General features: G+C 37.8%; 2 protein-coding genes across 2 annotated transcripts; one reads left to right on the top strand and one right to left on the bottom strand.

Annotated features, from left to right (window-relative positions):
* Positions 1 to 988: 988 nt before the first annotated feature.
* On the bottom strand, positions 989 to 9,296 carry vps18 (VPS18 core subunit of CORVET and HOPS complexes). The gene is made up of 9 exons (XM_061706965.1): positions 8,911 to 9,296; positions 7,885 to 8,026; positions 6,892 to 6,983; positions 6,430 to 6,680; positions 5,113 to 5,466; positions 3,381 to 4,643; positions 2,404 to 2,613; positions 1,993 to 2,229; positions 989 to 1,765 (listed from the first exon to the last, which is right to left on the bottom strand). Exons 1-9 carry the CDS (start codon positions 9,011 to 9,013, stop codon positions 1,469 to 1,471), a joined length of 2,949 nt encoding a protein of 982 aa, XP_061562949.1. The 5' UTR covers positions 9,014 to 9,296; the 3' UTR covers positions 989 to 1,468.
* Positions 9,297 to 11,347: 2,051 nt separating this feature from the next.
* rhov (ras homolog family member V) lies at positions 11,348 to 14,325 on the top strand. Its single transcript, XM_061746394.1, has 3 exons — positions 11,348 to 11,696; positions 11,794 to 11,852; positions 12,585 to 14,325. The coding sequence occupies exons 1-3, from the start codon at positions 11,492 to 11,494 to the stop codon at positions 13,029 to 13,031; spliced, it is 711 nt and encodes a 236-aa protein (XP_061602378.1). The 5' UTR covers positions 11,348 to 11,491; the 3' UTR covers positions 13,032 to 14,325.
* Positions 14,326 to 24,818: the final 10,493 nt, after the last annotated feature.

Here is a 24,818-nt window from a genome sequence, read left to right as displayed (position 1 = left end):
ATGGACAGGAAATAGAGTATTAGATATCAGAATATTATTTTAATATTGCTGATTATGGCTTACAGTTTAAGATTAAGATTCCCAGAATATTCTAATTTTTTTAGATAGGATATTTGAGTTTCCAATGCTGTAAACCATGATCAGCAATATCAAAATAATAAAAGGCTTGCAATATTTCAGTTGATTTGTAATGAATCCAGAATGTATGACATTTTTGCATTACAGAAAATAAAGGACTTTATCACTCCTTACTCAATGTTCAACTCAGTTGTACAGCTTTTCATTAAAAAAAAGCAACATTAAAATCTAAAATTTGTTGGGCCAACCTGAAACCTAAAATTCTGGTTGTATAAAGTTTATACTTATTTTATTATATAGATTCATAATCATAATCAGGTTTATTGGCCAAGTCAGGTCAAACAACAGGAAATTTTAACGGTTATTTTCGCTCACTGTACAGTAAATAGACAAATGGCTCTTATTAACATATATACAGTTTTTAAAAAAGTGAAAGGTGCAGCAGTATGAGGTAGTCATGGCTATTGAAAGGTGCATTTTTACAGTATATGATTGTGGTTGCTATTAGTATTGTTACTGCACAGTTATTGATTGATTACCCTGATGAGTGATGAGAGTTCATTAGAGCAACAGCTTGGGGGAAGAAACTGTCTCTGAGTCTGGAGGTTACTTTACATTATTTTACACACACACATATATATATATATATATATATATATATATAGTATATACATTACTTTAGAGCTGTGGATACTGAGAAATTAGTATATACAATAACTTTCAAAATAAAAATGCTACATTTAGAGGAAAATCCTGGTTACTGCTTTCTTCCCACTGACCTGATTGCAGATCAAACGTCAAATGATATTTAAATGTTTATTATATTTTTAACGGAAGAATCTTCCCATCAAAAGAGACAATTGAAAAGTGGTTTCAGTGTGATTTTTTTTCTTCTGCATAATCCCTGGTTAAACATGTAATGAATGCAGACCTAGAGACTGAAATGAGCAAGGGACAAAAATGTATGTTCATTTTTTATTATCGCTGTGGCAAAGCTAATGCAGTTAATTGATCAATATAGGCATGGTGTAGTTCTTTCCTTTCTATAGTAATCAGACATTCAGACAGAAGTATGCAGCATGTAGTCTCGACAATATTTAACATGACTACATTGTTGTAAATCATTGCTCACCACATGAGTTTATCCCCATTGTTTGCCAAATACTAACACGGAGTGCAAAGATCATTGAAGCAGTTTCAAATTCTGACAGTGACATCGACTATGAAGACATGGAGCTGAAGTTTTCAGCAGTAGGCACTACCAATATTTGGTGATTGTCTTTTTTCCAACGAATGGATCGGTTCTGTAGATGATGCACTTCCACTGACATATGGATGGGAATGTACACTTTTTATCTCATTTTAACAATGAAAGAACAACAGTTTTTATTTATAGCCAGCTGGATTTTTCGTCATCAAATGTCTGTGGATCGATGAAAGGCTTGTCGATGGATTTGATCATCAGTTCACCACAGTACACACACTCCAATGCAACAATGTCATCAATGTCCGATATTAACTGTTCGCGGCTAGTAGCGGCATTGCCCTTTCCCAAACTGGACGTGTCTCCTTCTTCCTTTGGTGGTACCCGATGTCGTGATTTGGAAGACTGCGTTGTTGCAGCAAGCTTTTTCTGCAGCTCTTCTAGACGACCCTGCTTGTAGGCTGACAAGTGAGGCGTCACCTCCTAGAGGCCAGAGGAAGAACAAAATTAAAACATGGGAATAATTACCATACTACTGTTCATCTTGAGAGGTTAAATCAACAAAGATCGATCTTATATGAAGGTCAATAACATAATACATTTTTTAAAAGGCACATCTTGTGTGGAGTGGTGCATACTGGAAGATCTAAACTACTATTTCATCTGCATTTGTATTACAACAGAAATATGCAGCACTGAAACCGTTTTACCTGGAACAGGCAGTCGTAGTGGAACATGTGACCACACAGGAAGAGATAAAAGGGCCGGTTGAGCAAAGGAAAGTCACAAGAAGCACACTTTTCTTGGGACTCCACCACACCATACTTGTTCCTCATTTCCTGGATGTCTTCTCTGATTCGTTTAGCACTCTCCGTGGCCTCTTCCATTTCTTGCTTCAGCTCTTCAATGTGCTGGTTGTACTCTTCCAGGGAACTGCAGATGGCCTCCTGAGAAAACATTATAAGCAGGATAATAGTATATTAATTCGTAGTAATGCATTATATTTTACGTTTGTGACAATTCCGGTTAATCTCTATTTCAGCAATTATGAAATCGATTGAGGTAATTAAATTAGACAGATTAACTGAAGAAGAAGAAAGGCCCTCATTCTACTCACAGACCTTAAAGTGGTCAATGGTGACAAAGTCTGGAAAGAAAGGCAGAATGTCTTCAATCTTGAGCAGGTTGCAGCTAGAGAGACAGTTCATGGCTTTCTTCACGTCTTTCTCCTCCTGCACCACATGCCGGGCTATCTTCAGCCAAAGCTTTTTCCTCATCTCCTCATCATCCTCCGGCAGGTCGGCGCATGACTTGGCTAAATCTACATCTACCTGTGGAACATTAATATCCACAATATTACCAGAACATGCCAAACAAAGTTGAAATGTTGTGAATGAAATAAGCATTTCTTCACAAGCAATAGGGCTGGGCGATATATCGAGATTTTAATATATATCGATATATTTTCAAACGCGATATGGTACGAGACAATATCGTTTATATCGATTATTAAAAAAAAAAAAAACATTATTTATTTTTTTTTTTTTTACGATTTTGATATAGCTTATTTTGTGACAAATTGACTTGAATGTTTTATTTGAGATTTGCACAAATGTTTTGTTATTTGCACAACTGTCAACCTCAGTGGAAAAGTCTGCCTGTTACTGTCTACATTGTATTAATTGCACAGTGTATTTTAATTTAATTGTTATGCAGGAAAGGGATATTTGTTTTATTTTATTCAAGAAGCATTTTTATTCTATATATGCAGGCAGTTTATTTTTATTTCATTTGTTTTATACATTTTGATATTGTGCAGACCTCTGTTAACAAAAGGAACCTGTGTGACATTTGGCACGAGGCTTTGTATTAAAACTGACAGTTTTTTTAAGGGTTTGCCTCAGAAAAAAATGAAGCTAACAGAGATGCTATGCTATAATGCTTTGGGGGAAACCCCAATTAAGGCACAGAAAAAATATCGAGATATATATCGAGTATCGCCATTTAGCTAGAAAATATCGAGATATGACTTTTGGTCCATATCGCCCAGCCCTAGAATGAAATAAGCGTTTCTTCACAAGCAACTGCTTCCACTTACTTGTAAAGCAAGATCCACTGCCTCCTCATACAGTTCCATAATCCTGTAAACCATTACACAAGCCCGGAGGTACCCGTGCTCCGCACACAGTCGGAGGGCGTACTTAAGGTCATAATGGATCTCCGAGGTGTGTGTGCCGGCCTGTTCCAGATAGCTCAGCAGAGAGTCCGGCTTGTACTTTGCATAAAGCGAGAGCAGGTAGTTATGGATGGCCTCTTCCGTCACAGTCAGCTCATACACGCAAAACTCCATGTAGCGGATGGTTTCGCTGATCTGCTGGGTGCTTCCCATTTGGCTATAGTTCATCAGAGCTGGGATGAGCTTTTTTGGGTCCAGCCTATTACCCATCTGAATCCACGTGTCCACCACGTTTTTGGGGATATGCTGCATGAGGACGGGGGAGAACTTGTAAAACAGTTTCTCATCACAGTGCTTGGCGAGCACATCCAAAGCAGCGCTGTAGTTGTCGTGCTGGCAGTAGTGGGATATCACTCTCTCGTAGTCCTGCATGACGACCGAGAAGTAAACCATGTCGTCCACGTTGCCGTGGCTGGCCAGCAGGTCGTAGATGGTGCTGCGGTTGTTGAACAGGCACTCCTTGTGCTTGGAGCTGCTCATGAACTGGCGGAATTCGTCCCGGGTTTCCTGGAAGATGACGCTGTTGCCATCACTCTCCAGCTGCCCGACACGGTTTAGGTAGAGTTCTGCTAACCAGGTAACGAGCAAAGTGATCTGCGTTTTCTCACTTGGTTTCAGGTTGTTCAGCTTCTTCAGCAAGAACTCCTTCAAGGCCTCCTCTTGTTTGGCATCAATGAACTTGAGAGCTATTTCTTCAAAGTAGTTCTGCGTTAATGCATAGCACTTAGCACTCTCCAGGTAGCGTTTATTCTGGAAGCAGTGCTCGGCCTCCTTGGCCAGCACCATGTCCATGCACTCGGGTCGATCGCGGCAGTACTCCTTGGCCAGATCGAACTTACTCATGCTCATGTACATCTGCCACACGTCCCTGGATTCGCGCTGGATGTGATATCTGAAAACTGCTCGCTCAGTGTAGATCCACACCAATCCACCCACAGGATCTTTGATCATCCTCTTGAGGCTTCCGAATTTATCTGGGAAAACATCCTCGTGTACCACCTGTCCATTCAGAGTACAGATGGCCTTAACTCGGTCATGAAGCAAAAGCAGGAAGTGGAACTGTGTCAGCACGATGGAGATGGGTCTGTTGAGGCTTAGATCAATGTCCGGGGTGTACTCCCATACCTGTTTAAATTGTCAGAGACACAATATGAAGAAAACATGCAAAACACTCAAATAAAATGTCTTAACATGTACAGGACTGTCTCAGAAAATTAGAATATTGTGATAAAGTTCTTTATTTTCTTTAATGCAATTAAAAAAAAACTAAAATGTCATACATTTTGGATTCATTACAAATCAACTGAAATATTGCAAGCCTTTTATTATTTTAATATTGCTGATTATGGCTTACAGTTTAAGATTAAGATTCCCAGAATATTCTAATTTTTTGAGATAGGATATTTGAGTTTTCTTAAGCTGTAAGCCATGATCAGCAATATTAAAATAATAAAAGGCTTGCAATATTTCAGTTGATTTGTAATGAATCCAGAATATGTGACACTTTTGTTTTTGGAATTGCATTACAGAAAATCACAATATTCAAATTTTCTGAGACAGTCCTGTAGAGAGCAGACCGGTGCAGATACTTTACCTTCACATCACTCAGCAGGGAATCAGGCCTGACGTAGTCCAGCTGACCATAAAGAACTCCATTACCCATCATCCATGCAAATGCTTTAGGGGAGGTCCGAAGCTTGGAAGTGTAGAAGGTTATTTCGCTGAATCCCATGTTGGCTGGGAACTCCTGGAAGCTGGGCAGCAGGTCCTGGTTCTGATTGAAGATGGAGCTGAAGCCATGCTGCTCAGATCCCTCGGCCACCTTCCCCACAAACTGGAACAGACGTTTACGGGTGGTGGCTATAATGAAGTACTTGTTCTCAAGCCCTCGCTCTATCTCCAAGCAGCAAACTGGTGCAGGCCTACCATCTTCCTCCAGGGAGTGGACCTACCGCAGGAAAGATAGATAAATAAATAAATAAATAAATAAATAAATAAATAAATAACGCATGCTATAGAAAGAAGTGGTATACACTAGGCCTGTGTTGAAAAAAATCGATTTCCCAATTCTAAATCGATTCTCATATTAATTCCTAAAAATCGATTAATATGTCTAAAGATCGATTTTTTGGGTTTTTTTTTTTTTTTTTTTTTTATTTACCGGTATTTATGTTTTTTTTTTTTCATCATTACATTACAACTTTTGGTTATTTTTTTGTTTATCCCCAAAAAAGGAATGTTTTGTTGGACACGAGAATAACTGGTGCCATGTTTTTGTCTTTAAATATGTTTAAAGGTATGAAAACATTAAAGTGTTAGGTTATAATTGCATAACTTGTCTATATTTCATTACTTTATATACTGTCTTGGGGTTACATTTGCAAAAAATGCTAAAAACCAAATGCTCAAAAATTAAAAACCAAAATAGACCAAAAATGGAACAAATAAAAAAGGAATGTGGGAAAAAATAAAACCGATTTTATCCGTCTCTGTTTCCTCCCTGGATCTGTTTGGTAATTCTGACCCACGATGTTTCTGAAAGCAGTTCTATCAGCATTCTGGGAGCTGATTGGTCCTTACAGCATCATTAGCTAACAATACCTGCTGTTTAATCTCAATATAATACTAGTAGTAATATTTTGCATAACTACAGTCATATAATTCATGCAACAGCTCAAAAAACAGTTTTAATAACACTAACCCAAATCAATATCAGAATCGAATCGAATCAAATCTTGATAATCGATTCTGAATCTTAAGAATCGGAATCGAATCGATTCTTGACATTTGAATCGATCATTCTTTTGCACTGTTCTTGATTACAGTAGTACAGATATTAAGTCACTCTTTAAAGGGTTTAATTTTCCACACATTATCAAAATTCATACTACAAACTAACAATATCTCAGACCTGTCTGAAGTACTGATCTGGGCTGGTGTTGAACAGGCTGCCCTCATTTGCAGAGATCTCGGCCTCAAAGATGAGGCCTTGACTGGTGCCAACCAGGATGGGTCCTGTGCTGGTCTCATTTCCCAGCAGCTTGTTCCAGCCCACGCTCTCAATGAGGTGGCCCCTCCAGCGGGACAGACTGCGCACCTTCTGGGTGTTCCTGTTGAGGTACAGACACTCACTGGTGCTCAGACTGATCAGCAGATGGGAGCCTGCATTGGAAAAACAAGGAGCAGGAGACAGCTGTCGTTTTCAGTCATAACCAAGACATTGCACAATAAAATAATCTGACAATTTATACAGAAGTGTTGGGGCTGCAGCTAGAGGGTTTGAGTCCAGAATAACATGACTGGCAGTAGGTTGTGTAATAATAATGAATACTTTTAAAAGAAAAAAATGATTATTCTTTGTGGCTTTTCTCACCTGTGGGATCCAAGAACAATTTGTACACTTTACTGTCATCTTTCCTCCCTAACTCAGTTTGATTAGGCTGATCTGGCTTGGCCAAGTCAATCCTGCAGAAAACAATGCATGAAAACATGATTATCAGCACATGACGTCGGCAACAGTAGCAGCTATCTTTAAAGCCTCTGTATTCAATACATGCATAGTAATCATGAAAGAGCAGCTCATAGTTAAAACCAGAGGTGTCAAGTAACGAAGTACAAATACTTCATTACCTTACTTAAGTAGAAATTTTGGTTATCTATACTTAACTGGAGTAATTATTTTTCAGACGACTTTTTACTTTTACTCCTTACATTTTCACACAATTATCTGTACTTTTTACTCCTTACATTTTAAAAACAGCCTCGTTACTCTATTTCATTTCGGCCTTTAAAAAAAAACCTATCCAGTTAAATTGCGCCATCCGGATAGAGTGAATTTGGTTGTGGTTGTTTCAGATGTTCTTGTCCAGTTTTGTTCTTACATCAGATTCCTGCAACTAAACTTGGATGTAAATTCCAATAAAGGTTAGGATAAATGATAACATGCCTCTGAAGTTTGACTTTTTGCACCATTACAATACTTATAGGCAACTAGTCATCATATCTCCTGCTCTCTGAAACACGTTAGTGCTCAATAGTACACATATATGGTTCTTTAATATATTTGCATTATACTAAGATGCATTCATTTTCAATGGCTTTTGTCCTTAATGGCTTTTTTCCCCCTTACATTACTTTTACTTTTATACTTTAAGTAGTTTTGATACCAGTACTTTTATACTTTTACTTGAGTAAAAAACTTGAGTTGATACTTCAACTTCTATAGGAGCATTTTTAAACTCTAGTATCTATACTTCTACCTGAGTAATGAATGAGAATACTTTTGACACCTCTGGTTAAAACCAATCAAGACAATGCAAACACGACTTAAAAATGTATTAAAACTATGTATGAGAGCGTGTATTACCTCAACAAAGTGTCCCTCCCCAGACTCATGCACAGCTGATTGTTGCACACTGACAGATGGTTTATCTTCTCAGGCGGCGTAAAATCGATCCTCTGTTTGTTGAATATCGGCTTCTCCTCCTCAAGCCTCACATTCACAAAGCCTTCAGTGGACATACAATCATTTGTTAGTAAAAACAACCGCGGTTGAATTGGTTTGATATTGGATATTGGATATTATGAATTCAACACCCATAAAACTTGTGATACATACCACTGATTTTGGTCAAACCACTTGTGATGTGTTCATGGTCATCTAGACTATATATCACAAAACAGTAATTATTTAAAAAAAAATCATATATATGGGCATATATATGGGCTGATTTAAAAATCATATACTGTATATGGGCTGATTTAATGTGGTTTAATGAATTCATCACCCATAAAACTTGTGATACATAACACTGATTTTGGTCATATTGCTTGTGATGTGTTCATGGTCATCTAGACTATATATCACAAGAGAGTAATTATTATAAAATCATATTATGGGCTGATTTAATGAGGTTTAATGAATTCAACACCCATAAAACTTGTGATACATAACACCGATTGTTTTCATTAAACCTCATTAAATCAGACCATAATATGATTTTATAATAATTACTGTTTTGTGATATATAGTCTAGATGACCATGAACACATCACAAGCAATATGACCAAAATCAGTGGTATGCATCACAGGTTTTATGGGTGTTGAATTCATTAAACCACATTAAATCAGCCCATATATATGATTTTTAATTCAGCCCATATATATGCCCATACATATGATTTTTTAATAATTACTGTTTTGTGATATATAGTCTAGATGACTATGAACACATCACAAGTGGTTTGACCAAAATCAGTGGTATGTATCACAAGTTTTATGGGTGTTGAATTCATAATATCCAATATCCAATATCAAACCAATTCAACCGCGGTGTAAAAACAGTGTTTCAATAAAACACAGACAGTTATTACAGCCTTAAACCAGCCCGACCTGAGTGTGTTATCCCGATGTTGGCAGTGGAAAGGCGGCCGTGCTGCTGCGAGCTCTGCCTGCTGTTTTGAGAGTCTTCATACTCGTCCAGAATCGAAGCCATTATTGAATGTACTTTAATTTGCCTATTTTAAAACTCAAGTCAGATGATTTTAATACGACATAACGGAGACGAAACAGCTATCAGCTAGCTCGCTGGGGTTAAATTATCACAACATCCAGACGTCAAAGTCTCACAAACCTTCTCCGTATGCGTCTGGATGTAAAGGAAATATGCACAACGTATAAATATGATAGAAATATGATAAATTTCAACCATTCGTAAAAGAATAGCATTCAATTTGAGTTTAGCTTCCGCCTGTGCAGCGCAGGGTGTCAGACAGAATCAGGTGACTCGTCATGTGATGTCGTTCCTGTTTCCTGTTTTTAACAGCAAGGGGCGCTGTTTCTTTAGAAAAAAAAACATTAAACAACGAGAGCCCTTACCACAAAATTATGGAGGATTTTTTTGTGCCAAAATTAAATAAATAAATAAATACATAATTAATTAATTAAAATGGGAATTAAATATATCATTAATTAATTAAATGTGTCATTAATTATTTAAATGCTGAAATAATAAATATATATTTTTACTTAAAATCAATTGTATTTTAATTAATTAATGACATATTTCATTCTAATTTTAATTAATTAATGACACATTTAATTAATTAATGATATATTTCATTCCCATTTTAATTCATTAATGATGTATTTATTTATTTAATTTTTGGCACAAAAAATCCTCCATACAAAATCCTTGTGCGTTTATTAATTATTTATAAATTTAATTAAAGTCTCATTTAAATTTTTTTGTGGAAATACTATGAAGCAAATCTGTCCCCTGTTTATTTCGTGTAGAAACACCAAAAATATATGACAGAAAAAGCAGACAGATTCTATTCTGATTTTTTGCTTTGGCATTATTTATTTATTGTTTATTTATTGTTGGCTTTGTCTCAAACACAACAAAACCCAATCAAATTAAAAGCATCAAAATATAAAAAAGCAAAACAATTTAACAGTCTCATTCAAAAATAAAACACACAGCAAAACAATGTGTTTGAGAGGGAACAGGAGGAAGCAGAATGCTTATTTAGTCCTGTCCCTTCCTCACAATATCATATCATCTACCAAGGATTGCCCCCCCATCCCACTCTACGTTACATTAACGTAAATATTCCAATCCTGTAACTTTTGCACAGACTCATATCCGGCACTTTATAAACCTCATTGTACATTTCTGTCTATACTTTTTACCTATACTAAGTTCCTAAGTCACTTTTGTACAAACTCACCCGGCACTTTAAAACCTCATTTTGTACATTTCTGGTCTACATTTTATTTTATTGTTTATACTTTTTATTGTTTATACATTTTATTTTATCTCTTATATATTTGTTTTTATAATGGTATTGTGCACCAATCACCATAACAAATTCCTCGTGTGAAAACTTGGCAATAAACCCTTTTCTGATTCTGATTCTGATATATAACCTATAAAAATTAAAAAAAAAATAAAAGAAAAGAAAAGAAAAGAAGGAAAAGACAAAATAACAAAAAATAAATACAACACAACAACCAATAAACAAGATCAGGTAGGTATAACTCTGTTCCTGAAGAGGAAAGATTATGTAGTGTTTGTGACCTGAATGTTGTTGAGGATGAACTTCATTTTTTGTTTTATTGTCCATTGTATGATGAAGCCAGGAAGTTTTTATTTCAGAGAATGCAAGATTGTAAACCTGAGTTGTTTTGGAATGAGGATGATGTTAAATTGGAATGGTTTTTTAAAGAGGAGGTTTTCTCTATGGCTACTTTTATAAAGAGAGCCTGGAAACAGAGAAAGGACAAATTATATGAAAATTGAGAAAAGATCTGATCTGTAATGTATAAGTGGATATTATAATTTTGTGTTTGTGTTTTTGTTTGTACTAGTTGATGTTTGTTTGCTGGCATAGGGTATCTGTGTCTTGTAAGCCCTTATAGGCTGGGCACCTTAAAGGTGTATGACACATAAATAAAAAACAATTCATTCATTCATTCATTCATTCATCAGTCATAATTGAACCGGTCTCCTACAATATCCTAAATTCAAAAGTCCAATCTCCCAGTCACTCTTATTATTATTCAAAGTGATACAAATAGTGATATAAATAGAATAGTGAAACAGATTACAAAATTAGATATAGTAGGAAAAACTGTTCTGGCATTATTAGTCAAAATGTTTTCTTAGGAATACCCAGTCTCATCTGCTATATTATCTCTCTAACTATCTATGAAAGACCGGCTCTCTGTGTTTTTCTAGGGGGGAGTGTCTATGCAAATCACAACCTGTCTGAGCAGAAAGTTGGAGGACAAACCCCCCTCCCACATGATGTGTGTTCACCACTGAGCAGTGTCCTCCAGACCAGACAGCCTCAGTCAGCCCGTCTGGCAGCACCTACCAGGAGTATCAGCAGTATCATCATCTCTATCCTTAGGTTAGTCGGCGAGCAAAGGGAAAGTTTGCAGCCAGAAGTTTAATGCGCTGCTCGACATGCCACCCCAGATGGATTACTTTTACCACGAGTCCCGAGTCCCTTCAGCTTGCGGGCTTACCCGGGAGGATGAGCTGGACCCCGAGGTGATCAGCTGCATGCTGGTGGGAGATGGAGCCGTGGGGAAGACCAGCATGATAGTCAGCTACATCTCCAATGGATACCCGGCAGAGTACCAGCAGACAGGGTTTGATGTTTTCTCCGGTGAGTTTCTATTCCTTTTTTTTTTTTTAATACTTATGTTTGATGACAAAACATAAACGAGGTGAATTTGACTAATATTGTTATTGGTTTATAACAGGTCAGGTCCAAGTTGAAGGATCGCCAGTCAAAATCCAACTTATGGACACTGCTGGACAGGTATGAAAAAATGTTATTCAAAATTAGTCACCTGTGCAGAACTTTGTAAATATGCTGTTTCTACTTTTAAGATGTAAAAAATGAAAGTAAAGTACAATGCAAAGTTTTAATGAAATCCATCTTTTAAGTTTAAATCAGAAAATACAGAAACCTGAACTCATAATTGATATCATTAATGGTTTTATTATGTTGTTTTTAAATTGTTTTGTTTTAATGTGCATTTTAATGGAAAGCACTTTGGTCACCCTGTGTGTTGTAAAGGGCTTTAGAAATAAAGATTAATTGATTGATTGATCATTGCAAACATGTACATGGGACAGTCTGTGGTTGGTTCTCATAGACGTCACATAAAATACAGTAATTTTGTTTAGCACATCCTGTGCTTTTATTTTGTCTGCATATTATCTTGAGGTCAACTGATATGGGTTTTTGTGTGGTCAATGCAATTATTTAAAAAAAAAAAGACAATAATCAGCCAAATGGTTAGCCATATATAGAGACTGTAAAATAATAAACTTGTCTGGTCCTTAAAACTACCAGAGTAGGGTTGCCTAAGACTTGTCTAAAGCGGTACAGTCTTTGTCACATCCTTACTTAATCCTTTATGTGACTCAGTAAGAAGATTTCTCCCTGAATGTTACCAGCTGATCTTTTCCTCTCACTTGCATGAGTCACTCATCTCCGTACAGATTATGATTGATACTAACCTGTGTGTCTTCATGTGTCACACAGGAAGAGTTTGATGAATTCCGGGCTCTGTCCTACGCACACACGGATGTCTTCCTCCTGTGCTTCAGCATGGTCAACCCCTCTTCGTTTCACAACATCACCAAGAAGTGGGTCCCGGAGATCCGAGCCCACAACCCTTCCGCGCCCATCATTCTCGTCGGGACTCAGTTGGACCTGATGCTGGACGTGAACGTCCTCATCAACCTGGACCGATCTAACGTTAAGCCGGTGCCGAGTGCTCGGGCCCGAAGCATGGCGGACAAGATTAGGGCGACAGACTTCGTGGAGTGCTCGTCCCTCACGCAGAAGAACTTAAAAGAGGCGTTTGACGCGGCTATCTTTGCTGCGATTAAGAACAAAGCCCGCAAGAGCAAGAAACGAAGGTTTTCTGACAGGCGCACCAAAGCTTTCTCCAGGTGCAGCTGGAAGAAGTTCTTCTGCTTCATCTGAACTCTTATTGTTAACCCCGTGGGTTATTGTCAATGAGTTTAATTTATTTGAAAATGTTCCTTTCACTTCCATCAAATATCACATCTTTCACATCGTTTTATGTTTCAATATTTGGCTTGTTTTGCTTTGCTGTGGAAAAGGAAAATGTACTGGGAAACAACATCAAGAGGATTCTGGGTAACTGGTTATTTTCAGAGCCTTTCAAAAAAACTGATGCATATTAAAATGCTTCTTCCAGGGCTTCGGGGAAAAAATCGTAAAGAAAAACAACATGTGCATGTTATGTTACCATACTACTGTTACTTGAGATGACAGCGTAGTAACTTCAGACTTCAAGCGATGCAAAAATATTAACTTGCTGAACGCAGCCAGCAAGAAAAACAGCCAGACCAATATGTAAAGGCCTTGAATTTGCATGCTGTGCTTCACCACCAGCTTCAGACTTCAATGTAAGTAAGGGGAGAAACAGAAAGTGTCAGAACTCTATTTGACCAGATGGGTGTTGTTTTCTCGTCGTGTCGCTGCACCAGCCTATTTATATGCAGCAGCTGCATGTTCAGGTTGCAGTGTGAAGTGCTGCATTCTTACCTCCTTGTGAAAGCTTCCCCGGCTGGTTTGGTTGCGTATTTTCCCGTCTATGAGCAAGCAAACTTACAATTTGATCAGGGGTGGCTTTTATTCTTTAGAATGCTTAGAAGGCGTTTGTCAATGACATTGTTAGAAAGACATTTCTTTCCAATGACTTACCGGTAACCTTTCAGATCAGGTAGGAACTGAAAGGTTGTTAGATTATCTTCTTCCCTAAGGTAAAAAGTTGCAGGAGAGCAATAACTTTTGGCTTTTTGTACTCCACTCTCATCACTCTGCATCTGTAAAAGGCAAGCTCCGCAGGAGTCTGCAGATCCTCCTGCCTTGATTATCAGGCAGGCTTTCTTATTCACCCCTCTTTGTTTACACGCTCAGTGTACCCTGATGTCCTGGAAACCCCAGGGAGCACAGACTAGAAGGATGCCGAGCAGCCGCTGTGTGAAAGTTACATTTGGTATTCCAGTGCATTGATATGTGATGTTTTTGAAAGTGTATGGGTTTTTAACTATGCTTCTTGTGGAAGTCAACTTCTCTGTTTATTAAAACAGACGTGTTCACGAAATATCCGATAGGACTTGAGTTTAAACATCCTTATTGTGTCCCCACAAACTGTTTTGTTACACGCTTAACATTGTTGCCAATGATCTAAACATGTTCTGCTCTCACTTGTGTGGCTTTTTGCGTGGTGGGTTTGATGTAAATAAAGAAGAGAAACTTAACATCTCTGTGTTACGCGTATTTTGCCTCCGCTGTCATGACATCACCATTCATGAGCACTTAACACGTCTGATAGTAACCACTAGTTTACACTGAGGCCCCGTTTACACGGAGCAAAAACAGAGGCGTTTTCATGCGTTTTGGCCGTTCGTTTACACGAAAACGGAGCTCAAAGTCACCAAAAACGATCATTTCTGAAAACTCCGGCCAAAGTGGAGATTTTCAAAAACTCTGTTTTCACGTTTGCGTCTAAACAGAGGAAAACGGAGATTTAGGCTTCAGAACGTCACATTATGCAACAGACACGTCACCAGCGTCATGTGTGCGACCTGTGTTTACAATTAGTTTGGCCACCATCAATATTTTCTTGTATTTTACCTGTTTTTTATTCTAAAGTCACACTTAAAAGTAACTCCACTTCTCTGTCACTCCAAACGAAAGACTCTCGTTCCGTCTTGGAAGTAAAGCCTGAATTATGGTCCCGCGTTAAATCGACGCAGAGCCTACGGCGAAGGGTACGCGGCGATACGCGCCGTACGGTGTGCGTCGCCGTGTACCCTACGCCGTAGGGCCTACGGCGTAGGCTCTGCGTTGGTGTAACGCGGAACCATAAATCAGCCTTAACTGGAAGTTACACGTGTCATTTGTTGATGTTTTTTCCAAGATTCTGATTGGGTGGCATGACGTTAACAGCCTATTTATGCGGATTCGTGTAAACGAAGAGATTTTGAAAACGATCTCGTGTAAACGATGGAATTTTTCAAAACGTAGAGGGGGAAATATCCGTTTTTGTAAATACCCAGCTATGTGTAAACGGGGCCTGATAGAAAACTTCTATAAAGAGACTCAAGAAAACGGTCACGCTCGTTCTACAGGGTTGCCTCCAAAATCCTCCCCACCGCATCAGGTAGTTTTCCTAAAGCACTTTTCTGCCCCAAACATATGATAAGTAACCTCGGGCCTCCAGTAGTGCCTTTAGTTGACTGGCTCTAATTCAATCCACATGAGTGCTGAAGGGTTTTGACAATGCCATGCTGTGACTGATTGCTGTGTCTGAATCTGTCTTTTTTCAAAGAGCTGTAGACATGGAGGAGCGACAGCCACAGGAGAGTGATTGAGTCAGACACGCTGATTAAGAATCAACGTTATCAATGGGACAGTTTAACACAACAATGGAGCGCTGGACATTGTTTATGAGCAGTGGGACTAGAACCAGGATTAAAGGCTTATTATGTTTGTTTACACCCTGAGTTAGAGACAAATTCAAATGGACAGAGGGTTGCTTGTTCAGTAAACACGAAGTGAGTAAAAAATGGTGTGGAGAACGGTTTGGAAACACTCGATGACCTAACAGCTAAACAGCCCATTCGTACATGACAGGAGGAATGAGTCACAATTGGGCTAAAGGACACAAAACACACGCTCGCCCCAATACGTGAGCAATCTGTTTGCCATTACTCAGTGTGCCATCCATCTTGCAGCAATGTGCCAGGACCCTGTTTGAACTTCTCTTGTCAGGAGTTTAACGCAGGACATCCTACGTTTGACCTCATGTGGAGATGTCGTATAGAAGGGAGCTGGTGTTTTATCATCTGACACCCCATCACAAGTGGACTCACAATGAACTTTGAGTTGACTCTCTTACTTGGTGATATGGTCATGATCAGATGACCACAGGTATAGAAAAACAATGTCTAAATGTTTTATGGCTTACGAATAGCTTTTATAAAATTACATTGCATATTCTTGAAACTCAGACTCACTAGCTTAATTTACTGAGATGCAAATATTTCAAGCTAAAAGCCCCAACAGTGAAGTTACTGCACCAGAGGTGGATACTAAATTCAGTCAGATGCTTCTGTTATTTGGTTTAGAGAAATTAGGCTGTGAGAGCAGTGGCCGGTTATCAGAGACAAAACTTCGATGGGTCTGTAAAAAAGAAAAATATACAGCGGTCAACAGAACATTTTGACCCAGTTGTGCCCTTTGTAGAAATTAAACTTTATTTCCTGTTTCCTGTGTAGAAATACAAACCGGTGATCAGTCATGTGATTGATGTTCCCAAAGTCACAGATGATTCAGTAAAGGTACTATTCTTCGCCATTATCGTTTTCAACTATTACAGGCAACACTTAAACATTAAAACTTTTAAGTGCAAGCTTTTCTCATGCTTTTCTTTAGCAATAGCTCAAAAGAAAAACGATGGGAATGAACAAACTATTTCAACTTCTACAACCTGAAAGAAGGCAAGCATCTACCTGGTAATCAGCACTGCATTAGCAAAACATTGTTCTTAAGACTTGAGATAAACTGAAACCAATAGTTCCAATATGACATACCGTCTCAAAGACAACACCCAAAATGCACTCGAATAGCCTACGTGTGCTAGTTATGCTAAAAGACGCTTGATAACAGTTTAAACTAGCTTTGATAATAACAAAACAATCTTCTGTTTATTCGATGTGGTCAAACATTTAAATAACTTTAAAAAAAGACAAAAATCTTTTTTGAATTGCTCAGATTATAATAAAACTGTATCCTACAAGTAATATTTTTTGCAAAGAATTTTATAGCAAACAGGCTCGCACAATATGGCTAAAATAAAAAAAAGATTAAAAAAATCATTTATAGTTAACAACTGTATCCACTGCCATTAAGACAGACTTGTTGACAGAGTACTGATATTGCTAATACCCTTATATTCCATTTTCCCTTGAATTATTGATTTTGTAAGCCTTTCTGCTGACGGCTTGCCTTGGCTCTGTTTTCAAATCTCAGCATGAGCATGCACTGTTGTCACATCTTTGAAAAAAGAACACAATTTGCAATTAACAAGACTTACCGTAATCTCTAAATATAGATACTTTGATTACGACTCTGATTTGTTTAAATGATAAATTGCACTGTTGGCATCACTTTACATCCTGCATGACTGATGTTTCTGATAGAGATTAAAGATGTGTATGATTGTGACAAGGTAAGTTGAGGTCTCTCTATTAACGTCTCTAGGGGTAGAGGGTCTAGTCAAGGCAGGTTGTAACAACTCTTTGAAATAAAAGATAACAACCACTGTAGTTGTAGCTATTTGCTTCACCACTTGTGAAAATGGTATTAGTCACTGATGAATGATGACACAGAAAGCCTTTTCTCACACACATGATGCAAACACCGACACCTCCATATTGTGCAGTCACACACTTATTGAGCAATTGCAAAGACCCATGTTGGACAGGTTTCAGGTTCCCATGAGTTCAGTGAACTGCTCCCTCTCCTCCTCTTTATTTTTCTTCTTGTGGTTAGTCATCTTCTTACTAGGAGGCTGGTCCTCTTCCCCAAGATCCCTTTACTTTTGAAACTGAGTCAGGAGTAGTCAGCCAGCTCTTCCTCTGGCTCAAGGCCAGTATCACTCTGGGTTTCACTGTAGCCTAAGACTGGCAAGAAAGCCTGGGAATCAGCAGGTGCACCAACAGGTCTGCCTGGCTCAGGACAAAGCCCATTGGCTCATTACGCTTTCTGCTCCTCGGCCATTCAAAGTGACAGTTGAACAGTTATGCTTAGGGGAAGACTTGGCACCACTTACAGTATCTCTTTCACACAAATATAAACTGCCTCGTGTGATCTTATTGTTTTTGTTTTTGTAGCATTTCACCATTTGCTGGGTGACTGTGGGGCTTCTAAGAATCACTGAGAGATGTGTGTGTGTGTTTCCTCAATATTACGATTGTAGTTGGAAAAGTATATAATTGAAGGAGGAATTGACTTAAATAAAGTATCATAAAAATGTTTTAATTGCTGCAGTTGTTTCTAACATCCTATTTTATTTGCTTAACTACAACAATCCTGTCAGTCACTTATTGTTTAAGTCTTCAAGATAAAAATAAAAGAGGAAAAGAAATAAACTCCCATCATTTCTGTCAAAACATGGAGTATTGGTTTTGATGTCAAGTGTAGCCAGTGAGAATCAACGTTAGTTCCTGACTGGAAGTGCCTTGAGGCAACAACGATTATGTTCTGTCCCGCAGACAACAACATATGTTAACCTCCTTGCATCTGCACGGCTTTTCGTGCAGTTGAGTAATACGCAGAAAAGGGTAATACAAAAACAGTCACAGCCCACTAAACTTTCTCACCAGGCTGAAAGAGGACAATCAGTGCCTCTGTTGTTATTGTTGGATCTCTTTCTCTGTTTGCATTGAGAGACTTAAAGGTTATTTCAATAGGCTAGGATGTTGCATGAGCCTTTAAACTCATTATCAGAAGCAGTTCTTTGTCCCGTGTGTGGCCACTTTTAACATGCGTCTCCATCTACCGCCAGTGAGAGGGACATGATGACTTTAAGAGTGACCGTCAATGACCACACATGATCAAAGTAGCGCACAGCTGAAGTGCACACAGATTGGGAGATGAGAGAAACCGTGCATTAGCACATTAGCACTTCAAACAGGCCTCATCTCCAGGCTCATTATTCCACTGACGACTCAAGGTCGCCCAGGATATTACCGGCCCTCCACAGCTCAGGACCGACACATGAGCTGCAAAACGGTGGTGAAATAATCTGCACCAAGAGAAAAGAAAGTGTGAGTGTGTTTTCGTTGAGCTAATGTAGTTGAAAGCAGACATTACTTCTGGAACAGGCTACCCAGTCTTTTCCATACCCTTAACTTCAGATATATCAGAATGGTGGAGTGAATATAAAAATAAATACAGGAAGTTTCTGGAGAGTTTAGGCAAGACTTACACACACGACTTAAGCTGCTGTGCTTCTGATTCACGATGAGCAGTGTAGCTTCTTACTAGTGAATATGTGTCTATATGAATTCTGTTTTATGACAAGTGTTTGTGAGTGCTGTTAATCCCATGTGCCTTGTTCAGGTACTTTTCCTGAAAGCCCATCTCCAGGGGAGGAACTCCCGTTCCAAAGTGCATGTGTGAGTGGCTTGTGCAGTTCATTATCCAGAAATTCTCATGTTCATGTATGTACAAATATACTGTATATTTTATTTAAACCACAGTCACTCTATTGTACATTTTTTCTGACATTCTTATATTTACAGGTATATATTTTTTTGTACATTTTTTTTCTTTGCACATTTCTTGTACATATGAGACATGCCCCACTTATCTGTTTATTTTATTTTATTTTTATTTTTTATTATCCTATCTGATACCTTCAACGTTTTGCTGCTCAGTTGCCTTGAAATTGCCCCTCGGGGATAAATAAAGTTTTTCTGAATCTGAATTTGAATCTGAATATATTATCTGACATGAAACAGTTTAATGAAAGTGAAGCAATTACGGGCGATCCCGCAAAACAACACCCTCAATAGCAGCAATATGGTACTTAAGAAGAAATTCAGATTGACTATAACTTAATAATTTTATTTTGAACTTATGGTTATTTTATAAAAGCGTTAGTTTTTATCCACACGGACATAAACGTGAAAGTACAGCTTCTCCAAATATAAGCCGTGGGGTGAACACGGCAACATGCAAGAGCATGCATGAGTCTGATAGATAAAGGAATACATTTGAACCTTATCTTGAACGTAAATGGTCTACGGTTCTTTGTTGGATCAGTGGAGAGCCTGTAATGGGAGCTTTGTGCGTCACCAGAGCCACTGTAAGTATTCACACTTGTGCAGTTGTGTTTTGCCATCAGGCTGCAGTTAGACCTTCAAAGTCCTAATTTGTGAGTTTCTTTGTTGTTACTTCGAACAATGGCAGCTGAAAACAAAAGTTAATGGATGTAACTCTGGGTTCTATTAAATAAGCGGGCAGCTAATAGACGTTGAAGGGCGGGTTATTTTCAAGAAATTACACCAGTGCAGAATGGAGTGCAGCTCTTAAAGGAGATGGTGTGAGCAGCCTTTGAACAAGTAAATATAGCACACTAAATGGACCGGTTTCCAAACTACTCACTTTTTGCAATGCAGCAATGCTTGAGTGTAGGCATGTCCGATAGTTTGGGTTATCCTTTGCTGAAAAACCATACCAGATTTATCCTCTACCTCTGCCACCTCAGCCTCTGGACAATTTTATTACTTAGCATGAAGCTATATAGCTGCAATTTGATTTACTGATGCTCATGCAGACACCGTTTAACTTTGCAAAGCAAAAGAGCCACAGTTCAGTTCAGAACTGCTTGATATCATTCAAAGTCAGCGGACGGCAAAGCTATTGATGCTTCCAATGCGTATATGAGACAATGAGAACAGTCATTGAATACTTTGAAATCCACAGTTTAGCATAGATAGGCCGTTTTAACTGAAGTCTTATCTTTTTCTTGTATACATGAACACAAGGGGAATTGATTTACCGACTGAATAAGTCAGAGCCCACCACAAAAGATCGCAACAGTGTCTGCTTTTGATTTGTTAGTTTGGGGCTTTTCAAGTTAACCAATGATGGCACACACCAACAGATACAGCTTTGCTGTAGCTGTCTGCACCAAATTGGACCAATGGTGACCAGTGAACTGGACAGACTTACAGCTATGTACATTATGTACAATCATACAACAACACTGTACAATCGTTCATACTAGGAATGGGCGATATTTTACCGTTCACGATAAACCGTCAAAAAAATTCCCCACGGTAAGAATTTGTCATCTCACGGTAAAAACGATAAATTGAGGAAATGAGAAAGAAAGAAAGAAAGAAAGAAAGAAAGAAAGAAAGAAAGAAAGAAAGAAAGAAAGAAAGAAAGAAAGAAAGAAATGAGCCGGAAAGAAAGAAAGAAAGAAAGAAAGAGAGAAAGAAAGAAGAATGAAATGAGCCAGAAAGAAAGAAAGAAAGAAAGAAAGAAAGAAGAATGAAATGAGCCAGAAAGAAAGAAAAAAAGAAAGAAATGAGTCTGAAAGAAAGAAAGAAAGAAAGAAAGAAAGAAAGAAAGAAAAGAGTCTGAAAGAAAGAAAGAAAGAAAGAAAGAAAGAAAGAAAGAAAGAAAGAAAGAAATGAGCCTGAAAGAAAGAAAGAAAGAAAGAAAGAAAGAAAGAAAGAAAGAAAGAAAGAAAGAAATGAGCCTGAAAGAAAGAAAGACAGAAAGAAATGAGTCTGAAAGAAAGAAAGAAAGAAATGAGCCTGAAAGAAAGAAAGAAAGAAAGAAAGAAATGAGTCTGAAAGAAAGAAAGAAGAAAGAAATGGGCCTGAAAGAAAGAAAGAAAGAAAGAAAGAAAGAAAGAAAGAAAGAAAGAAAGAAAGAAAGAAAGAAAGAAAGAAAGAAAGAAAGAAAGAAAGAAAGAAAGAAAGAAAGATATGAGCCTGAAAGAAAGAAAGAAAGATAGATATGAGCCTGAAAGAAAGAAAGATAGATATGAGCCTGAAAGAAAGAAAGAAAGATAGATATGAGCCTGAAAGGAAGAAAGAAAGAAAGATATGAGCCTGAAAGAAAGAAAGAAAGAAAATATGAGCCTGAAAGAAAGAAAGAAAGAAAATATGAGCCTGAAAGATATGAGCCTGAAAGAAAGAAAGAAAGAAAGATATGAGCCTGAAAGAAAGAAAGATATGAGCCTGAAAGAAAGAAAGAAAGATATGAGCCTGAAAGAAAGAAAGAAAGAAAGAAAGAAAGAAAGAAAGAAAGAAAGAAAGAAAGAAAGAAAGAAAGAAAGAAAGATATGAGCCTGAAAGAAAGAAAGAAAGAAAGAAAGAAAGAAAGAAAGAAAGAAAGAAAGAAAGAAAGAAAGAAAGAAAGAAAGAAAGAAAGAAAGAAAGAAAGAAAGAAAGAAAGAAAGAAAGAAAGAAAGAAAGAAAGAAAGAAAGAAAGAAAGAAAGAAAGAGAAATATTCCCGTTGATGACACTTTTTGTATTGGTATTTTTTTTATCGTTATTGGGTTAAATGCCAGAAATTATCGTGATACATTTTTTTGTCCATACCGCCCATCCCTAGTTCATACAGCATCATTCTGCAGTCTTCAGTTTTTTGTTGTCTGCCTCCCTCTGTACTGGCTTCTTCCCATACATCCAGGTCCTAGCTTGAGTTGGGGAATTTTGGAGTTAGCTCAGTCCACTTGAACTTTCACATGCAGTAATTAGCCCAACTTCAACAGCATTATCTGGAAACGCTGGTCCATGTCTACTACTAGTACTATTACTAGTCTACTACATGGAGTTTTACATGCATTTTGAAACTCCAGTTTGTTGACTAATGTAATAACTTGGCTTTCTCTAATGAAACATAATTGTACAAACTGTTATCTGTGTTGCTGCATCATGTACGCATATGTCCAGCGAGGTGTACAGCTGGAGGAAGGCTGCCTAATGAGCAGTTTAGGGCATAATATTTGATCCAATACACTAATACATTTCCAGAAATTCAGCTGTAATTGGCACATAACTAGAAATAATTAGGGCATTGTATTGGTTTCATGTTCAAAGCTAGAGTTCCCAGAAATGTTAGTAACAGTGCAGCAGCTTACTCATACTATAGTACATAATAGGCACATTATTTACTTTGAATACTTCAAAGCAGTTTCATCAAGGTTATCGTTAAACAGCTGTACTGTATTGTCTTTCTAGAGTATAATATAAAATTGTGTGGTGTCACATATTAGCACCTGTTTTTCAGGCGTGCAACTTTATTAAGAGACAAATACACATTGAGGTGCTTAAAAGTGCTCTCGTGGTAAACTAATTTCTGACTGACTCACATGAGGAAATTAATCAATTAAGAATATGTTTTCCATGAGACGTGTTTTCAGTTAATAATCTAATCCTGTCCAACTAAAATAGAGAACAGATATATGACAAGTTGTTTATAATGTGGTTATGAGTTGTAATTTTGAAAAACGACAGTTAATCATGTTTAGAAGGGAAAACTGAGTGTAATTTGCATATGGGGAGTGCCTGGTCTGATTGGATGTGAGGCTGTGAATAAGGTGTGGCTACGTCTGGGAATCAAGGGGGTGATGTGTTCTCACAGTGTCTGGGAACAGGGGGGGGTGTTGTGACATCCACAAGACGCACATGGTGGCAGGGAAGCATGTGAGTGCACGATGCAAGTCAACACAACCTTGACTGTCCCAAGTACCCTTCCCTGCATGTCTGTAGGCTTCCATGTACACATGCAGGTAGCAGTTTTACACATGTGGAGTTATTAACATGAAAACAGGGTTAGCACATGGATACACTTCCTGACATGTGGGAAGATGGGCATTGACACAAACTAGAATACAATGTATACAACGCATACAACACACGTGGTACGTTTCAGTCAGGTTTCTGAGAGCAGTTTGCTGTGTCTGGACTTGTTCTACAGAGAATGACTGTTTACTGTTCGATACTCAAGAGAAGGGTAAATCGGCTTACTCAGCCTGTTGTGTCACCAGGATGAAGGGAGCCTGTCTGCGTGGTTGAGGCAACTTTATGATGAAAAAGGAAAGAGATATTTACCGTCACATTTATCATTTGAGCCTTTTTTATGCATAAGCTTTCACTGCGTAAAAGTAGCAAGACATTGTGTTTTATAGATTGCAGGGTGCAGATCATATTTCCAAAGAAGTAGGTGTTTTGTATTTCAAACCAAATGAGTTAGGAAAGGAAAAAAAAGGAAAGGTAATAACTGAATTTCAAATACAATTACACACAGTCCAATTCAATGCAGCTGTATTCCGATTGATTTTATTTCAAATCAGTTAATATCAGTTTGAATAAATCCAGATGGATTAGTTCTAGAATCAGGCCAAACAACAATGCTGTCAATCCTGGAAATGTATCCGTTGTGCTATGAGTTTCTGTCCAAGGAATTTCATCTACAAGCCCACTGGATCTGCATGTGATGTCATTAGTACAGTTGTTAGGCTACAAACTTAAAATACCAATGCATTCATGGCAAAACTTAGATACATTTATCTTATTATATCTTCTGCTACAGTTAAAAGTGTCCCGCTGTTTGTCAAATACTTTTTTTTATTTAATGGTTCTCTTATGTACTTTTCCTTAAAAATGTGTACTTCAAAAATGTAAATTCCTTTAAGAATTAAAGTATAAATCAATTTTATTTAAATAAAACATTCAAATCTGATTATAACCTTCTTCATGTCAGTCCAAAACTATATAATAATCCAAGTCATAAAAATGTGTGTCTGGCTAGAGAAACCTCTAGATCCCATCAAATTTGAATCAGATCAAACCACCAAATCAATCATTAGCCAAGGAAATTATTCAGTAACATTCTAGATATAACAAGAACGTCACAGTATGGCAGCTTGTGTTTTTGGTGAGACCCTTAACCATTGATTGCTATAAATGCTGAATCATGCCATGTATGCATCTTTTTAAGAGAAGGCCTTGCTTATTTCAGCAAGACAAATGTCAGTATGTTTTTTCAGATTGGATCCCGCTAATATCGCTGGATGATGAACGTGTGTTTAACACGCGTTGGGTAATATAAACCCAAGGCATATTATTTTTCACCTCGTGCCTGAAGGTGAGTTGAGTGGAGGGAAGGTGAGTGGAGAGGCATTATCTGCGAAACATAACGTA

This window comes from Cololabis saira, chromosome 18, assembly GCF_033807715.1.
Source record: "Cololabis saira isolate AMF1-May2022 chromosome 18, fColSai1.1, whole genome shotgun sequence".
NCBI classification, from domain to species: Eukaryota; Metazoa; Chordata; class Actinopteri; order Beloniformes; family Belonidae; genus Cololabis; species Cololabis saira.
The sequence above is the reverse complement of the archived record's forward strand: the minus strand, read 5'-3'. Positions and strand labels throughout refer to the sequence as shown.

Coding starts and splice junctions, on each gene's coding strand:
- vps18 (XM_061706965.1), bottom strand. CDS start 9,013: ATGGCTTCGATTCTGGACGAGTATGAAGACTCTCAAAACAGCAGGCAG. Junction 8,027..8,910: donor CATCGGGATAACACACTCAG/GTCGGGCTGGTT, acceptor TGTCCACTGAAG/GCTTTGTGAATGTGAGGCTT. Junction 6,984..7,884: donor GGGAGGGACACTTTGTTGAG/GTAATACACGCT, acceptor TGTTTTCTGCAG/GATTGACTTGGCCAAGCCAG.
- rhov (XM_061746394.1), top strand. CDS start 11,492: ATGCCACCCCAGATGGATTACTTTTACCACGAGTCCCGAGTCCCTTCA. Junction 11,697..11,793: donor AGGGTTTGATGTTTTCTCCG/GTGAGTTTCTAT, acceptor GGTTTATAACAG/GTCAGGTCCAAGTTGAAGGA. Junction 11,853..12,584: donor TTATGGACACTGCTGGACAG/GTATGAAAAAAT, acceptor TGTGTCACACAG/GAAGAGTTTGATGAATTCCG.